The 16,860-nt window shown below is 31.7% G+C and overlaps 1 protein-coding gene across 1 annotated transcript in view; it reads right to left on the reverse strand.

The window, feature by feature from the left end:
• LOC145315147 (uncharacterized) overlaps positions 1–15,078 on the reverse strand; it is a 30,297-nt gene extending 15,219 nt beyond the window's left edge. The window contains exon 1 of the mRNA XM_080155192.1: positions 15,010–15,078. Coding sequence (XP_080011318.1) covers positions 15,010–15,069 — 60 coding nt within the window. The 5' untranslated portion in view covers positions 15,070–15,078. The remainder of the gene's footprint in view (positions 1–15,009) is intronic.
• Positions 15,079–16,860: the final 1,782 nt, after the last annotated feature.

Consider the following 16,860-nt stretch of genomic DNA (forward strand, 5'->3'; position numbering starts at 1 on the left):
GCGCTTTTTGGGTTGCTTTCGATCTAGTAGTCATTTATTTGAACTTAACCAATATAGTTTGCTGCAATTTTAGATAATGTGCACATTCTACTTATCCATGGAATAACTATTTTTCTTTTTTATTTACCTTGAATTTAAGATCGACCTAAAAATTACAGCTTCTCATTTTTGGCCGGATTTTTAAAGTAAACAAGGAAAAGTTAGGTCTAGGAATGCACATTTAGTATTAGAAGCTGTGCATTCATAACAACAAATCTAACAAAAAATAACTAATTACATGAAAACTCAATTTTCAAAAAATATTTAGATAAGAAGATTGTTTAATAGCCTAAAGTTCTTGTTTCCACTTAAAAAATTTTGTTGGGGTGCAGTGGTTTAATTTATCCAGAACTTTTTCTCTTGTAAGACTTATTCATAAATGAAAAAAAATACTTCCTACCTTTATATTTATTAAAAGATAAAATTTTCAATCAAAATTTGCAGAAATAGATTTTATGATTGTTAATTTATTTAGAGACCAAATTTTTTATTGTAAATAATGTAAGAACCCTTATTGTAGGTTAGAATTCATTGGAACCATCAACTAATGGAGAGTGTAATTTTATATATTACAAATAAGCTAGGGTAAAGCGGGGCGATCTCTGTATTGGGGCGAAGTCTTTATTTTTTGACACACCTTCATTAATTGACATTTTTCTCCATGTTCTAATCGACTGACAGAAAAAAAACTAAAAATCAAAATTTGTTCCTTATTAAATTGCCTACAAAAAAGTATAAAATAAAATTTTTGTGAGACGAATTTTTAGGGTACTTATTGGGTCTCAAAGTCGGACGAACAAAATTTTTTTTCTCGATTTTTTTGTTTCGGTCGGAAAAATGGTAAGTTGGACAAAAACTGGTAAGAGCTAGAGCTTAGACGTCCTCAGGGGACTTATTAAGAATCTAATGTGCTATCCATTTCCGATTAAAACTTTAAAAAAGCTTGTATAGTTTTTTTTAAAAATCGACTCTGTTTTTTTTTCACTTTTTATACTAACTTTTTCAATTTTATAAAAAAAGTGAAATTTTCGAGAAAAAAAGTCAAATTTCGCGTACTTTATGCATGCTCTTTATTACATTTAGCAACTTTTACCTTTAGGGCATGCTGAAAAAAAATCAATACGTCATCGATTTTTTGAAGCTTTAAAATGCCCTACCGACTTCGCCTCGAGGTGGGACGAAGTCTGTGCCGTTTTTGAGATCAATTTTGACAAACTTCCCAAAGTCCTAGGTTTACGTCCTTTTAAGACCTGATCGACTTTTCCGAGATCTTTCTAATGGTCTTGGTCCCATTACAATCTATTTTTTTCAAAAAACCGAAAAAGCACATAGTTCGCCCCGCTTTACCCTACTCTTTTTTAATCCTTTTTAAGGCATAAATGATATACACATGAAGTGATGATAGGAATTGTGTATTGAAATTGTCTCAACCATGACACTTTGGTTGAGTGTGACTTCCGAATTAGCGGGAAGTTCTAGAGATCTTGTTTGACGGACACACAAACCCCCAATACCAGGAACCATCAAGTTTCAACAGCAGGTTTGATTATAGATTTATTGAGGAAAACTATTTCAAAGTCCTGAAATTACAAAATCAATTAATACAAAATTCCAGTTTTTTATAACCACGTAATCTTATTTGCTTTTTAAAATCATTTTTTTCTACGGTTAAGAATCTTTGGAAACTTTGGCTTTAAAGGAAAATTATTTGGTTTAATAAATCATTGTTAAATGCAAAAATAAAAGCACATAAAAAATTACTAAAACATAATAATTAATCATAATAAAGTTTCATGTTTAGCTGGCTAAAGCCTTTTAAACTAAATATAATCGTCCTATACACCATTCAATTTAAATAAAATTTACAAATTCTACCTGAAGTTCTTATGGTTTCAAGCCCCTGGTATACTAGGGTCGTTCACGCACTATGAGACCAATGATAGGCCCAACTTTGTTCTCCGAAATCTTCACACACTCACATATCATTCAAAAGTAACGAACGTGGACGCATCAAAATATAAACAATCCATGCCGCGTCTCTTTAGAAAAGGAAAGTCAAACAAGACAACATTTGCGCTTAATTTGGGATAATGAATAAGGAATTAATTTTGATCTTGATAAACACAAAGCTTCCTCGAAAAGAGGTTAAGACACACCCCCCGTTTGAAAGTCAAATTAACTTCCTTAACGAGATTCAAGGTTTTTTTGCGCTGAGCACTAGCAACATTTCTCACTAAACTCAACTCACCATAATCACATGAGAATAGCCACATCCCAAAAAACATGACAATTTTTGCTCCTAACTAAATGAAACCCCGTGAAATGCATACACAATATTATACTCCTCACTAGGACTCATAATACCTCACATTTTAGGATAGAAGGATGGGGATTGGTTTGTACCATACAATATTCCAGGCACATGACACTCACAAGATCACATACACAAATCCTAAAATGGATAATCCTATTAATCATGATGTTGTAATATAACAACTTATACTGGTTAATAATCATTTCATAATCAATAGGTAATAAATCATTTAATAAATCAATAAGTACCTACGAAATCTGGTTGAAATGTAATCAAATAATGGTAAGAATATAAAACGAAATAAATCTTAGACAAGAAAATTAAGATTTATAGGTACTTAAAACTAAATTTGTTAAGCATCAAAAAGAGTAGTAAGAAAAAATATTTCAAAATCCTTGGGCAGAAAGTTTTTTTCAAACTTAATGAATAAGAACTGTAACTATCTTAATCAACAATAAAACTTTTCAATACTTAGATAATAGCAAAATAATAATAATATTTTGTTAGAATTTTCATCAAAATTATGAAAAAAAATACCAATTTTTCTTTGTAAAAAATTATGAGAATTTAAATATGAATTTTCAATCATTCCTTGATCTGAATAAAATGTTTTACTTGATTGAAATTCATATGTAATTTAAAAAAAAAATCTGCTAAAAAAACACTTGATTTTTTTTCTTAGAATAAATATCGATCATGCAACCTCGACACATTTATTCTTTTTTTGGTAAACTTTTCAGGTAAGTTTTATAATGAATTGTACTTTTGAAAAGAAATTAGACTCAATAAAATAAATTTGAGCATATGAAATAGAATAAAAAATTAATCGCATTTCGCTTGATTCTTATTTTAGGCATAAAATAGGCATATGAAAATGTAGCTTTTTACTAAAAAAAATGTTCTTTTCATAAAATAAGAATCAATTAATCATAATTTTTTAATAACTGCTTTCATTTTAATATCTGCGATAAAATGAAGGTAAGGTTAATTTAAAATATGCATAGTTTATCTTAAATTAATCCTGTGATATTCATATAAAATAATAATCAATATTTTAATAATATCATACATCGTGTTCATTATTAAAATGCTTATCTCATAGAAAATAGGGTTTACATTTTAAAAACATGAACGAAAATACATGTACCTAGGAAAATAATTGCTATAAAATACTTTCTCAAGGTTTTAAAATTGTCTGAAATCACTAGGTACGTATATTACTACGAATCTCTGCTCTCGGAATGAAGAAAAAAAATCTTTACGCGTGGATTATTAGGAATCCTTGCCTCCGGAGTGAAAGAAAAACTTTTTTTTGCTTACAAATTTAAACAAATATCTTGATTTTTTGTGATAACCCTTTTAAAATAATAATAAGAAATATTTCAAACATTATCATAATAATTTTACATGTTGTGTTCTTTACTTTAATGCATTATTTCATATGAGAATCTGAGAAATAACATTTTTTAAGCAAACGTGAACCATGAAAAAAATACCTCGAAAAATAGTTTGTAAAAAATTTATTTTTCTCAATTTAAAAAAATCTGCAAAATCATTTGGTAGTTAATACACACAAACTTTTGCTTTTCGAAATCATACTTAAAGAAACAAAATCTTTTAAAATTCTGGTTTAAAAGTCTAAACACTCTGTAGAATTTTTGTGCTTAAATATGAACAATAAAATTAGTTGAATAATGAATACTTATTCTTTACAGAACCCATTTAGGTTCCCTTCACAAGCTTAATATATAACTTGTAATATTTTTTCTTTAAAAGATCATTTTCACACATAAATAGTTTATGTTGTAAATTAGATTTGTGGGTTTGGTAGACTTTCAATAACTTTCTAGCGGCAACACCCGCCATATTGCAGGCCCTTTACCCTGTGTCGGGCGGCCAGCTTGGCAGCAGCCAGGTCGATTCTTGATTCACAACAGCACCAACCTCATTATCAGAACCGGCTGCAACACAACCAATTTCAGCATCATCATTGTGAACGGCTACGGCCTCACCCGCCGTAGCAATGTTATCAACAGCTGCGGCAGTATCTTTAACATCAGAATTGACTGCAACACAAACAACAGCGTCAACTGCAGAAATAACAGGTTTCTCAACAACAGCATCACAAGCAGAACCAACAGGTTCATCATTAACAGCTACGGCAGAACCAACTGGTTCATTATCAACAGCTACGGCAGAACCAACCGGTTCATTATCAACAGCTACGGCAGAACCAACCGGTTCATTATCAACAGCTACGGCAGAACCAACCGGTTCATTATCAACAGCTACGGCAGAACCAACCGGTTCATTATCAACAGCTACGGCAGTACCAACCGGTTCATTATCAACAGCTACGGCAGTACCAACCGGTTCATTATCAACAGCTACGGCAGTACCAACCGGTTCATTATCAACAGCTACGGCAGTACCAACCGGTTCATTATCAACAGCTACGGCAGTACCAACCGGTTCATTATCAACAGCTACGGCAGAACCAACCGGTTCATTATCAACAGCTACGGCAGAACCAACCGGTTCATTATCAACAGCTACGGCAGAACCAACCGGTTCATTATCAACAGCTACGGCAGTACCAACCGGTTCATTATCAACAGCTACGGCAGTACCAACTGGTTCATTATCAACAGCTACGGCAGTACCAACCGGTTCATTATCAACAGCTACCGCAGTACCAACCGGTTCATTATCAACAGCTACGGCAGTACCAACCGGTTCATTATCAACAGCTACGGCAGTACCAACCGGTTCATTATCAACAGCTACGGCAGTACCAACCGGTTCATTATCAACAGCTATGGCAGTACCAACCAGTTCATTATCAACAGCTACGGCAGTTTTCACCGGCCACGCACTCTCATCCTGGCGCAACCATTCTGGACCCAATCTGTACCTGGATGACTCTGAGGACAAAAAATCAGGCAAGGCGCCTCCACTAACACTGACAGCTTTATACGCAGATTTCTGCTGACCAGCTCCACAGTCAGCACTTGTACAGATAAAACCACTTCCAAAAATGGTTCTCCACAACATAGACTGGCCCACTTTCTGGTAGGTTGACGGAAACACGTCAGGATGGTTATTTCCAATGATAATATCCAAGCCTCCACTAATATATGTGAATCTTTCTGGCGGCATCTTAAATATTTCGGCGGCGGTTTCCGGATGGACCGAGCGCATCTCGTTGCCACCTCCGAGGTTAGGCATAACAGCTGCCTCAAATTCTCTCAAATTACCATCCCTGTCCTTCAGATAGAACACAACATTGCGGCAGGATGATTCACTACCGTCAGCAACAGAAATGTTTGTATATCTGCCGGTAGATTTCAGCTTCAACTTGTTGGACAACTTCTCAGATATAAGTGGTAGATTCGCACCAGAATCAAACATGACGGCGGCATGGCAGGCGCCGCCGCCAGGTGCTACAACTGGAACTATTTGCAGCAGGAAGGTACATGTGCTAGGCGCAGAACTTGATTTGTAGACTGTATTCACACTAGCGCTAGCCTCATGCAACATACGACTATGATAACTGTTGCAATTATTGGTGCCACAGACACCAAGCTTATCCGATTTATTACAATTGTCAGCAGCATGACCATCACACAGGCAGAGTTCACACAACTTATTCTGCTGGACAACTTTTTTTCGGTCAACAACATCCATCTTCTTAAATGTGAGACAACGGAAAATAGGATGTTTATCATTGCAACTTTCAATAGGACATGCACTATTCCACTTGGAAGTTTTGTCCTTTCCAGCCCGTCCATTCTCATTGTCACTGCGGCCAGATACTTGCGTGGCAGCAGCTCTGTCACGGTTCCTCTTGCCGGCACCAGTGTCGTAGGACATATCACCAGCCAACATTGCTCCCCTTGTTCTCTCCAGAAGTTCTACAATCTTCTTGATGTTTGGCAGGTTCATGCTGCCTAGCTCCATCATAATTTTCTCTCTCAGGGCATCTGGACATTTGTCTCTGAAAATATGAATCAGAGTTAGGTGGTGGTAATCCTTAGCTTCAGAACCAACGATGGCTTCTACTTCCTGCATGGTGCTTTTGAAGGTAGCAATTGCACTGACCACGTCCACAGGTTTATCCACAGGTTTCATCTTGTTCAGCTTGGTCAAAATCTTCATAAACCGGCGGGTGTTTGATAAAAACATCTGATCCAAAAACAACCATTGTTCATTATGATCTCTAAATGCCGACACTTGCTTGCGTAGCTCCGGATTGGTTATCACCTTTTCCATACACAACATCAGACTTAACCTCTGGTCAGAAAATCCGTAACCAGCGCACAGATCTTTAAAGACCTGTTTAAAGTTGGAGTAATCTGTGTCAGTACCATCAAAGGACGGCAACAAACTGTTGTCTAAGCGCCCATACTGCGGGTTGGAACTCCGAATATCCACGGCGGACATACTTCTGGAGAGTATGGCAGGTGTCCCACTCTCATCCAAGTTAGATGAACGACGTTCCATCTCTCTAAGCCTTCGGTACATATCACGTACTTCTTGGCGCAACTCCATGGAAATCTTGAGCACTCCCATGTCCATCCTCACCTTCTCAATGACGTCGAGGTTCCTGGCGACAGTGCTCGACCTCGCGTCGTCTGAATCATTGTCAAGCCAGTGCAGAATTTTCGTACACTGCTCCAACGACGCATAAACTTTATCTGCAACAGTTTTCTGTTCACTAGCTTCATCCAAATCACGCTTAAACTCGCGCATCTCACTAGTCTCCACGGCAGATTTTAGACTTTTTATTAGGTCAGATTGGTCCTTGACCTCACTAAAAATGTCACGAATTGATTTTAAATTCACATTTTCACATGAACTAAAACTTTGGCAGGCTTTTAGATTTTCATAAAACACTTTTATCTGTTCATCAAATACTTCTAGCCTTTCACTGCCAATAGCGATAGCTCGCTCAATTTTCTGCTTTTTAGTGAGCACCATATTGATTCACTAGGTACTATTTCACAGAAAAATTGTCAATGTTTTTTGCATCAATACACTATATGCTATTGATCTCTTGAAGAATGCTAACGCCTATTCTTCAGATTCTTTGAAGAATGCTAATGCCTATTCTTCAGAACCATTTGAAATTGCTTGTGCAGCTCCTTCAAACATCAGGTTATTTGAAATTGTCTCAACCATGACACTTTGGTTGAGTGTGACTTCCGAATTAGTGGGAAGTTCTAGAGATCTTGTTTGACGGACACACAAACCCCCAATACCAGGAACCATCAAGTTTCAACAGCAGGTTTGATTATAGATTTATTGAGGAAAACTATTTCAAAGTCCTGAAATTACAAAATCAATTAATACAAAATTCCAGTTTTTTATAACCACGTAATCTTATTTGCTTTTTAAAATCATTTTTTTCTACGGTTAAGAATCTTTGGAAACTTTGGCTTTAAAGGAAAATTATTTGGTTTAATAAATCATTGTTAAATGCAAAAATAAAAGCACATAAAAAATTACTAAAACATAATAATTAATCATAATAAAGTTTCATGTTTAGCTGGCTAAAGCCTTTTAAACTAAATATAATCGTCCTATACACCATTCAATTTAAATAAAATTTACAAATTCTACCTGAAGTTCTTATGGTTTCAAGCCCCTGGTATACTAGGGTCGTTCACGCACTATGAGACCAATGATAGGCCCAACTTTGTTCTCCGAAATCTTCACACACTCACATATCATTCAAAAGTAACGAACGTGGACGCATCAAAATATAAACAATCCATGCCGCGTCTCTTTAGAAAAGGAAAGTCAAACAAGACGACATTTGCGCTTAATTTGGGATAATGAATAAGGAATTAATTTCGATCTTGATAAACACAAAGCTTCCTCGAAAAGAGGTTAAGACAGAAATTAAACAATATGAGTACAATTTTTTATTTTTTATCATTTTTGATATTTAAAAATTACCTAATCTTATGCGTGTTTCTAAGTTTTATGATTTTTTTCCTTTCACAAAATTTAAAATAAATAATGAAAATTTCTTCTTTTATACTGCAAACACAAAAGTTTGACTTTTTGTATTAATGATACCATAATAAATAAAATATTATATTTTCCATTGTTAATTATGATTTATATTCAAGTAAAATAATTTTTTTCCTTTTTTTAAGTTAACTGTGTATGGCCCCCTCTTTAGTATTGATTATACTTAAAATATTGTGATTTTCATTAAATATCTCAAGATCTAGATCCTGAACAATATTCATATTCTAATCTATATCTATCAGACAGACCTTTCTGTGTTTATAAATAAAATTCCTCCTTCGCTTCTGAAAGTTGAAAGTCGTTTAAGGGCACCCTAAGCTGACCTACTGTACAATAGATTGTCCTTTTTTCCTTTTGATAATTTTAGTGTGGTAGGGTACTAAGTAGCATTATTAATGAACAAGGATTATTCCTTTTTGGAAGGGTACTAAGTAGCATTATTAATGATCAAGGATTATTCCTTTTTGGAAGGGTACTAAGTAGCATTATTAACGAACAAGGATTATTCCTTTTGTATTCCTGGTTTCAATTAAACTGGACAAATGTCTGACACATAAATTCAAAACTTTTGACATATTGTTTTCGCACATTTTACCTTCCAGCATAGACAATAAACTGTGAGAAAACTTGCTAGGTTTTACAAATTTATTATGAAGTATTTTCTTTTTAATTAAAAAGTAAATTAGGATGAATTCCTAACCTACTCTTTATCGTATGAAAATCAGGCTAAATTTTAGTTTAATTTCGGTTTCTTTTGTTAACTGTGGATATAAATATTAAGTAATTCATAAGAACTCCTCAACGTAGAAATTTTATTAAACTTTTCAGTATAACATTTTGTTTCAATTCACATTGTCTTATTGTTTCTGACAATTTACAATAAAAACAAGGATGACAACATCCATAAAAGCGAAGCACTGAAACGGTAGGACAAACGGACATTAACATTTGTATAGTGTCAGAACTGAATAATCAGAATATAAATGTATTTAGAGTCGAACCAAAATTGAAGGTAAATTTGTTAAAAAAAACTGCTGGATACAGGATAATGTTTATGGACATACTTACATTTTTAGGACTTGATTATAGAGTTGCTTCGCTTATAACATTATACTTTGTTGTCCAAGGAATTAATATACCAAAAATCAGATCAATCGGATGATTAGATCACATTGAAATTTGATGTTAAAAAAGTAAAAAAAACGACATGTTTAAAATGGACATACGGACATTCTGTTAATGATTATAGAGTTGCTACACTTTCTTTATCGTACCTAACTACTAAAGGAATCACCATGCAAAGTTTTAAATCGATAGGACAATTCTAACATGTCTAAATTAACGAAAAAGCTATCCGTTACGGACTAACGGACGTACGGACGGACCGACCCTAATTATAGAAAAGCTTCGCTTTTAATAAGTAAGCCATTTCCATAATAGCTATACAATATACATACATATACCGGGATTTTTATACAAAGAATATTGCTAAAAAAATGCTAACATGTTCAACACATAGATCAGAACAAGGACAGATATATGACCTTCTTTTGTTATAAAACTTCGCTTTTAAATATTACTTTCTATGGTAATACTTTTACTTTTATTCTTCTTAACTGGGCAAAATAGTTTTTGTATCTAATTGGTTGATGTATATATCTGCATTGTAAGACTTGTTTCATGCACACACACACACACACACACACAATTACAAGAATATGTAATCAGACAGGGATATTTCATCAAATATCAACTATTTTGACACAAACTTTTCCGCCAGGTAAATTTTGCTACTTAATTTACGTTATATTTTCGTCGCTTTTCTCTTATTTTATTTGAACCATAAACAAACAAAAAATTAAAGGCTAGAAAAGCCCCAGAGTGATAATACCCAAAGTCCTAGAAATAAGTTATTTTTTAATTGAAATTAAGGGGGGGGGGAGGTTATATTTTTCAAAATCAGATGTGTTCCCAAAAAATGGTAGGAGTGCAGCCGTTAGTATGTTTATAAATTGATATATTACAATAGTTGTTGACTAAAAGGTATTGTTGAATATTGTCATGCTATGATGCTAACATAAGAATGAATCATCAATCAAACCAGTAAAAGGTTTGGTATAGTTATTTTTTACTTATCTTATAAAGTATATACGTAAATATTATAAACTAACTACTGCAATAAATTCAGGATTGATTTTATATCAGACGATAACACCTAGAAAAAATTCAGTTTTATTTAAATCGAGATATTTCATTGATTTATTACAATAGAAGCAAATCATGAACACGATTTGGTTACATTTAGACCAGCAGAAAAGTTTAAGGAAAACTAGGATCTCTGTTATAAGGAGAACTAAAAGCAATTGTAATAATATAAGGATAATATGTTGATTCCCAGTTGTATAGAGATATAATTACTGTCACAAATATTAACAAGTTTAGTTAATATCTATATGCATCACTCACAATTACAAGATGTTAGATGAATAAATCTCTATTCATTGGTTGTGATATTTTTATATATGTTTTTAAAGACGAAGTTCTCAAGTATGTACGTTTTTAAAACATAAAATGTTATTTCTGTTTTATTTTTAGAAATGAAAGTATTATCCAATCTAGAAAAGCCTGACAAAATTGTTTAATTTAATGGTCATGCTTACGTCAATAAGAACAAAATGAAATTATAGAATAGGTGCACATTTTATAAAAACCAAGTAGCAGGACAAAGTGTCTCAAAAATCAGCAATGTGACGTCATAAAAATGAGTGAATATCCATCTCTTTTTAAGAGGTTTTCTTTCCAACTTCTCCTCTCATCTACCTTACGTCACATTTTTTTACGTCACATGGCTGATTTTTGAGACACTTTGTCCCGCTACAAAGCAAGAATTGTATAGTACTGTCCTGACTAGTGATGGCATATTAATAGCTGCAAGATTCTGTGAACAATATGAAGACAATGACAGTCACATTAAATAGAATCCCAGTTAATCCATAATGCATCTTGTTCATACACTATAACAATAGTTAATAAGTAAAAAATCATATTGATTGAAAATTATTAATAAACTGTAGAAAGAACAAATTTGCTTAATATTTACGCATACTTGAAGGATTTCTTTCCTATCATGTAACCTTATTATGATGCACTGTCGATATAATAAAACAATTTAAGTTTAACACGAATATTTATAAACATATTACAGTTAGGGAGTTGAATCTATTTTTATAGAAGCAGAAATATAATCTATGATTATGGTTTGGACCCTCTAAAACTGTAATCTACCCTTCCACTTTCCCCTCTCTTGGTGAAGATATCTTCAACGCCGATACGATTTTTGAAATATAAGATTCCACTTTTGCCTCTCTTGTTGAAGATATCTTCACCAAGAGAGGCAAAAGTGGAATCTTAAATTTCAAAAATCGTATCGGCGTTGAAGATATCTTCACCAAGAGAGGGGAAAGTGGAATCTTACATTTCAAAAATCGTATAGGCGTTGAAGATATCTTCACCAAGAGAAGGGAAAGTAGAATCTTACATTTCAAAAATCGTATCGGCGTTGAAGATATCTTCACCAAGAGAGGGGAAAGTGGAAAGGTAAATTACAGTTTTAGAGGGTCCAAACCATAATCATAGATTATATTTCTGCTTCTATAAAAATGGATTCAACTCCCTAACTGTATTACATTTGGATTATTCATATAACATTATACTTATTGTCTTATGATATGTCATAATATTTATTAAAATACTACGCAATATGAAAGAAATATTATTTATACATAAATCAAAGTGTATCAGAATTCAATTTCTTTCATACATTTTTTTGAATGAATTAATTTTTCATTTCTAGATTTTAGCCTTGACCCTATTATAAAAAAAGTAAGCAATCTTATAGCACAGCAACTCTAAAACTGTTTCAGGACATACTTTATGTCTTTTTGCAAATTTATTTCAACATTTCTCGATACACTTACATTTACTATTTTAAACTATTTCATTAATTAAAGGTAACCCGATGAATTGCTATTAAAAATAGAATTATCTCACCTCAACAAGTCAAATTGCGCAATAAATTGTGCATAATAGAATCAGAAACTGTGTCAAATTGTCAAATTTTAAATTACTATTCCCCTAATTTAAATTATTCAATTTGTACCGCATAGGAATGAAGAATTTGAGTAAAAAGTTTAGTTGTTTGCATCTTGGATAGATAATGCACAGGAGAACTTATGCCCTTGGAATTATAGAACTTTCATTTATTCCAACCATACCTTTCTTACATAAAAACAATTTCAAATTGCCTGTTCTAGAAGGTCAGATAAGAAATAGATTGATATAATCCGAAGTAAGCATTGTACAATGAGATAGTTTGTACTTCATTTCTAAAAATTTATTATAAATAACGTAAAAAAAGAGAATGGATCTCATTTTGTTACTTTAAGCAATGATTATTTTAAATAATTTAAAACAAATTAATGCCCTTTTCATAATACAGAATATTTTAGTTAATTCTATTGATTAAAAAATGAGATTATTAGTTCTTGGGGTAGAAATTGCTGGCATTAAGTTTTACATCAATTCTATATACCTTTAAATATAATTAATAGGTTCTTCAATTATTCTCCTGAATATAGTATAATTAAAACCACGAAGGTTTTAGAATCAAATGCTTTGTTTAGGTCAGAATGACATGAAATACTTAGTTTCTGCTACTTCTAGGTGGGTGGTGTGACTTTTTTTTACAGTATTTAGTGTCGTTTATCTATGCAAATAAACACCTTTTTATTAAGTCAAATAATTAGGTGTTATTGATTCAATGAAGGCTTTAAATGAAAATAAATAAAGAAGATCTAGGTGGTAAGAAATAAATTTGATGAAAAGATTAAATTATTTCTAGTGTTTGTTGAAGATATTTGTGAACTCAATAATAAATTGATTCTAAATGGTGTATAATAGTGTTTAGTGTGTGACAATTGGGTGCAATTCTCATGGGACATATTTCACAAAAACAACAGAAATTTTAGGTATAGGATTAAGAATACTAAATTATATTTGTTTAGTTTTCATTAAATATCTCTAGATATTCGTGATAAAATGTAAGATCACGTTTTGTATCATATTTTGCTTTTTATATCTGGAAGATTTTATAAGTCATATATTTTTTAATATTCATCTGACATAATTTTAAAAATATAATAAATTAACTGCATAAAAATCATATCAATTTTATTTTTCAAAACAAACCTATGAAAATTATATTTTCTGATAGTTTATGAGATATCAAAGGAAGGGACCAGCTATATTCTTCCATCAGTCTTATAACTATGTGTTACACAATGAAAATCTAACATGGTGACAGTAAAATTCTTTAGGAAATCTCTGCAGTACACAATAGAACAATAATGGATAAAAAAATATTTTTTAAATTACTTGTAAACCTATATGAACATAGAATGACATAACTGTTTTGTTTATTGTATTTAAATTAACCATATAAACGATATGCCTGGATCTCTTATTTATATCGGCATTGTATAAATAACATTAAATCTTTATCCTTAAATTGATAAAAGCAAAAAAATAACTCCGTTTTTATTTTAGACTAAGAATAATGCATCAAATTCAAACTTAAACCATTGTAACTTAAATAGAATACAAAGCAAACTTAGCAAAATTGTCTTCAAATTGAATACAATAGTTATAATTCTAAATCAAATATAAGTAGAATTATTACATCAAACTTTAATTTAATATAATTACATGCTTCGCTTATAACTTTGTATCTTGTTGTCCCTAAGAATCATTATTCTAAAAATTAGATGAATAGGATAATTATTTTTATGTATTAATTGTACAGTACTTATTAAGTTATTATGTCAAGTTAGAAATTGACAGGAAAATTCTAAAATATCTAATTTGACGATAAGTTCTACCCGTTATGTATGGATGGACCGATCCTTTTTATAGTAAAGCTTTTTTTTAAATGAAGCTGTATTATAATTGGATAAAAAATATGCAGAACTAAATAAATCCAAGATAAAAATATATTCATGAGTCAATTAGAGTAGAATAAATATTAATATGGTAAAATAAGTGAAAAAGACGCCTTATATATTCATTTCTAAGTTTTTCTTGCTTGTTTATAGAATTAAAAATATGACATCCATAAGTAGCGAAGAACAAAGAAACATGGATTGACTTAAAAATAGAAAAGAAATAGAGAAAAAATGCATAAATTCAAAGAAAATGCGAAACTTTTTAAAAATATGTATTTTTGTCTTCTGGAGAATAAACGACCGACAGACAAACACAATAGTATAGAGTAGATACGCACAGGTCATGATAATCTTCACTAAAATCTCTTTTATAGAATTAAACAGTATTTCTATTATTTGTTTAGAAGACATTAGCATTAAGGTATAACACTTTTGTGTAAAAGTTAACTTGTAACTGCCTACAAGATAACTTTGATTGATAATATTGCCAAGAAACACTTAGTTAATAACTCAAACTTGACAAACAAAACAGATTGAAATCCAGAAATACAATTAGACAGAGTGAGGGAAACTAAGCTTTATAAAATAAATATTCTATTATTTTTTATGGGTTGTGTTCCTGAAAACTGTTGTAACAACTTCAAGTTCTCCTTGGGTTAGCTCATCTGCTGAAGGCATTATAATACAAAATCTTAATATTAAGTAACAATAATTTAGTTTTAGTTTAGTTTTACGATTTTAATATAATTTGAAAAGATCCCGGAAATGACAGGTAAATTTTAATTATGTCTTATATTCTATTAAGATGTTCTCATGACGTAAGTATATATATATTGACCCTTTGAAGAAAACTCTTGAATGAATAATTCTAACTTTTGTTATGATGAAAGAATATAATCATTTATTTGTTAATTTTCAAGAGTTTAATTAAACAACACAATTGTTTTCATTTGATAACTCAAAAGTCTCAACTTATTAAATTTGATGAAGTTAGCATTTTTGAAGTACGCTTCTTAGTTCATGGTTTGAACACAACTGTTGAATATACTTGACTTGACTATGAGCATAATGTCATACCCTGTCTGGTTGGAATACATACCTGCAAACTATTGATTTGTGAAATAGCATAACAATAATGATTGTGAGCAGTATGCCATACACTTTCTAGTTATTTATTAAACCAGAATAATTAAAACGTAGAAAAGTCTGTCTCTGATTTTTATAGTTGCTTTAGTTCATGCAAGGTTAGGTAAATCTTAAATAGATAATTATGTCGTTTCACATGATTATGACATGGCTAATGTAGATTATAGATTCCATATACTTTTTTTCACATTGTTTCAATCAAAATTTGGATGATTTTAGGTTTTAAATGAATTATAAGTGTACGGATATTTTCAAAAGGTTGTTTTTGCTGGTTCTTACGAAATATCGGCCCGTCTTACTAGAACCAATTTTACACATATTACTCCTCTTTAACTCCTATTTTATTTTCCTTTCTCTCTTTCTGTCTTCCTTGTTACCCCATTTATTTACTCCGTCCGTTCTCCGATAGTAGTAACCCACATGTTCTCTGTTTAACGTACGTACAAACTAACTAAACTAGTTTTATCCCTTGACTTAGCTTATTGTATATTGTAAATCTGATTCTGGATGTTGAAGGGGTGTTGGTTTTGAGTCTTGTTCCAAAACGAGAGGTAAACAGGCCTTTAATACAATCCACAGTTAAATTGGAGTTTCTGGGCAATAGATTAACCTGACAATAAATTAATCAAAACTAAGTACATATTGGAAATGACTTTGGCTGTAAAATTAGCAAGCTCATTTTCTATTAATTTAATGTCAAGACAAGAATTTCACCTGACGATTGTATTATGAGGTATTATGGAATTATATCTAAGAAAATTCACTTTGATTAAGTGATTAGCAGTACATTCAAGATTTTTAGTTGTTTTGCAATATCACCGCTAAATAATATGCTCGTGGAAAGTTAAAAAAAATAGTACGTTGTGGCCGTTGCATATTTTTACACTCTCCTCCTTATATAGTGTCAGAACTGAATAATCAGAATATAAATGTATAAGAATCGTAGCAAAATTGTAAGTAAATTTGTTGAAAAACTGCTTGATACAGGATAATGTTTATGGACATACTTACATTTTTTTGACTTGATTATAGAGTTGCTTTGCTTTTAACATTATGCTTTGTTGTCCCAGGAATCAAAATACCGAAAAATCAGATCAATCTAATGATAAGATCACATAAAAATTTGTTGTTAAAAAGGTAAAAAAATCAACATGTTTAAAATGGACGTACGGACATTCTTGTTATGATTATAGAGTTGCTACGCTTTCTAAATCGTGGCTAACTACTAAAGGAATCACCATGCAAAGTTTTAAATCGATAGGACAATTCTAACATGCCTAAATTACCGAAAAAAGCTATCCGTTTGTGACGGACGGACGGACG

The sequence above is a fragment of the Acartia tonsa genome, chromosome 3, assembly GCF_053477335.1.
Source record: "Acartia tonsa isolate MP-2025a chromosome 3, ASM5347733v1, whole genome shotgun sequence".
Lineage (NCBI taxonomy): Eukaryota > Metazoa > Arthropoda > Copepoda > Calanoida > Acartiidae > Acartia > Acartia tonsa.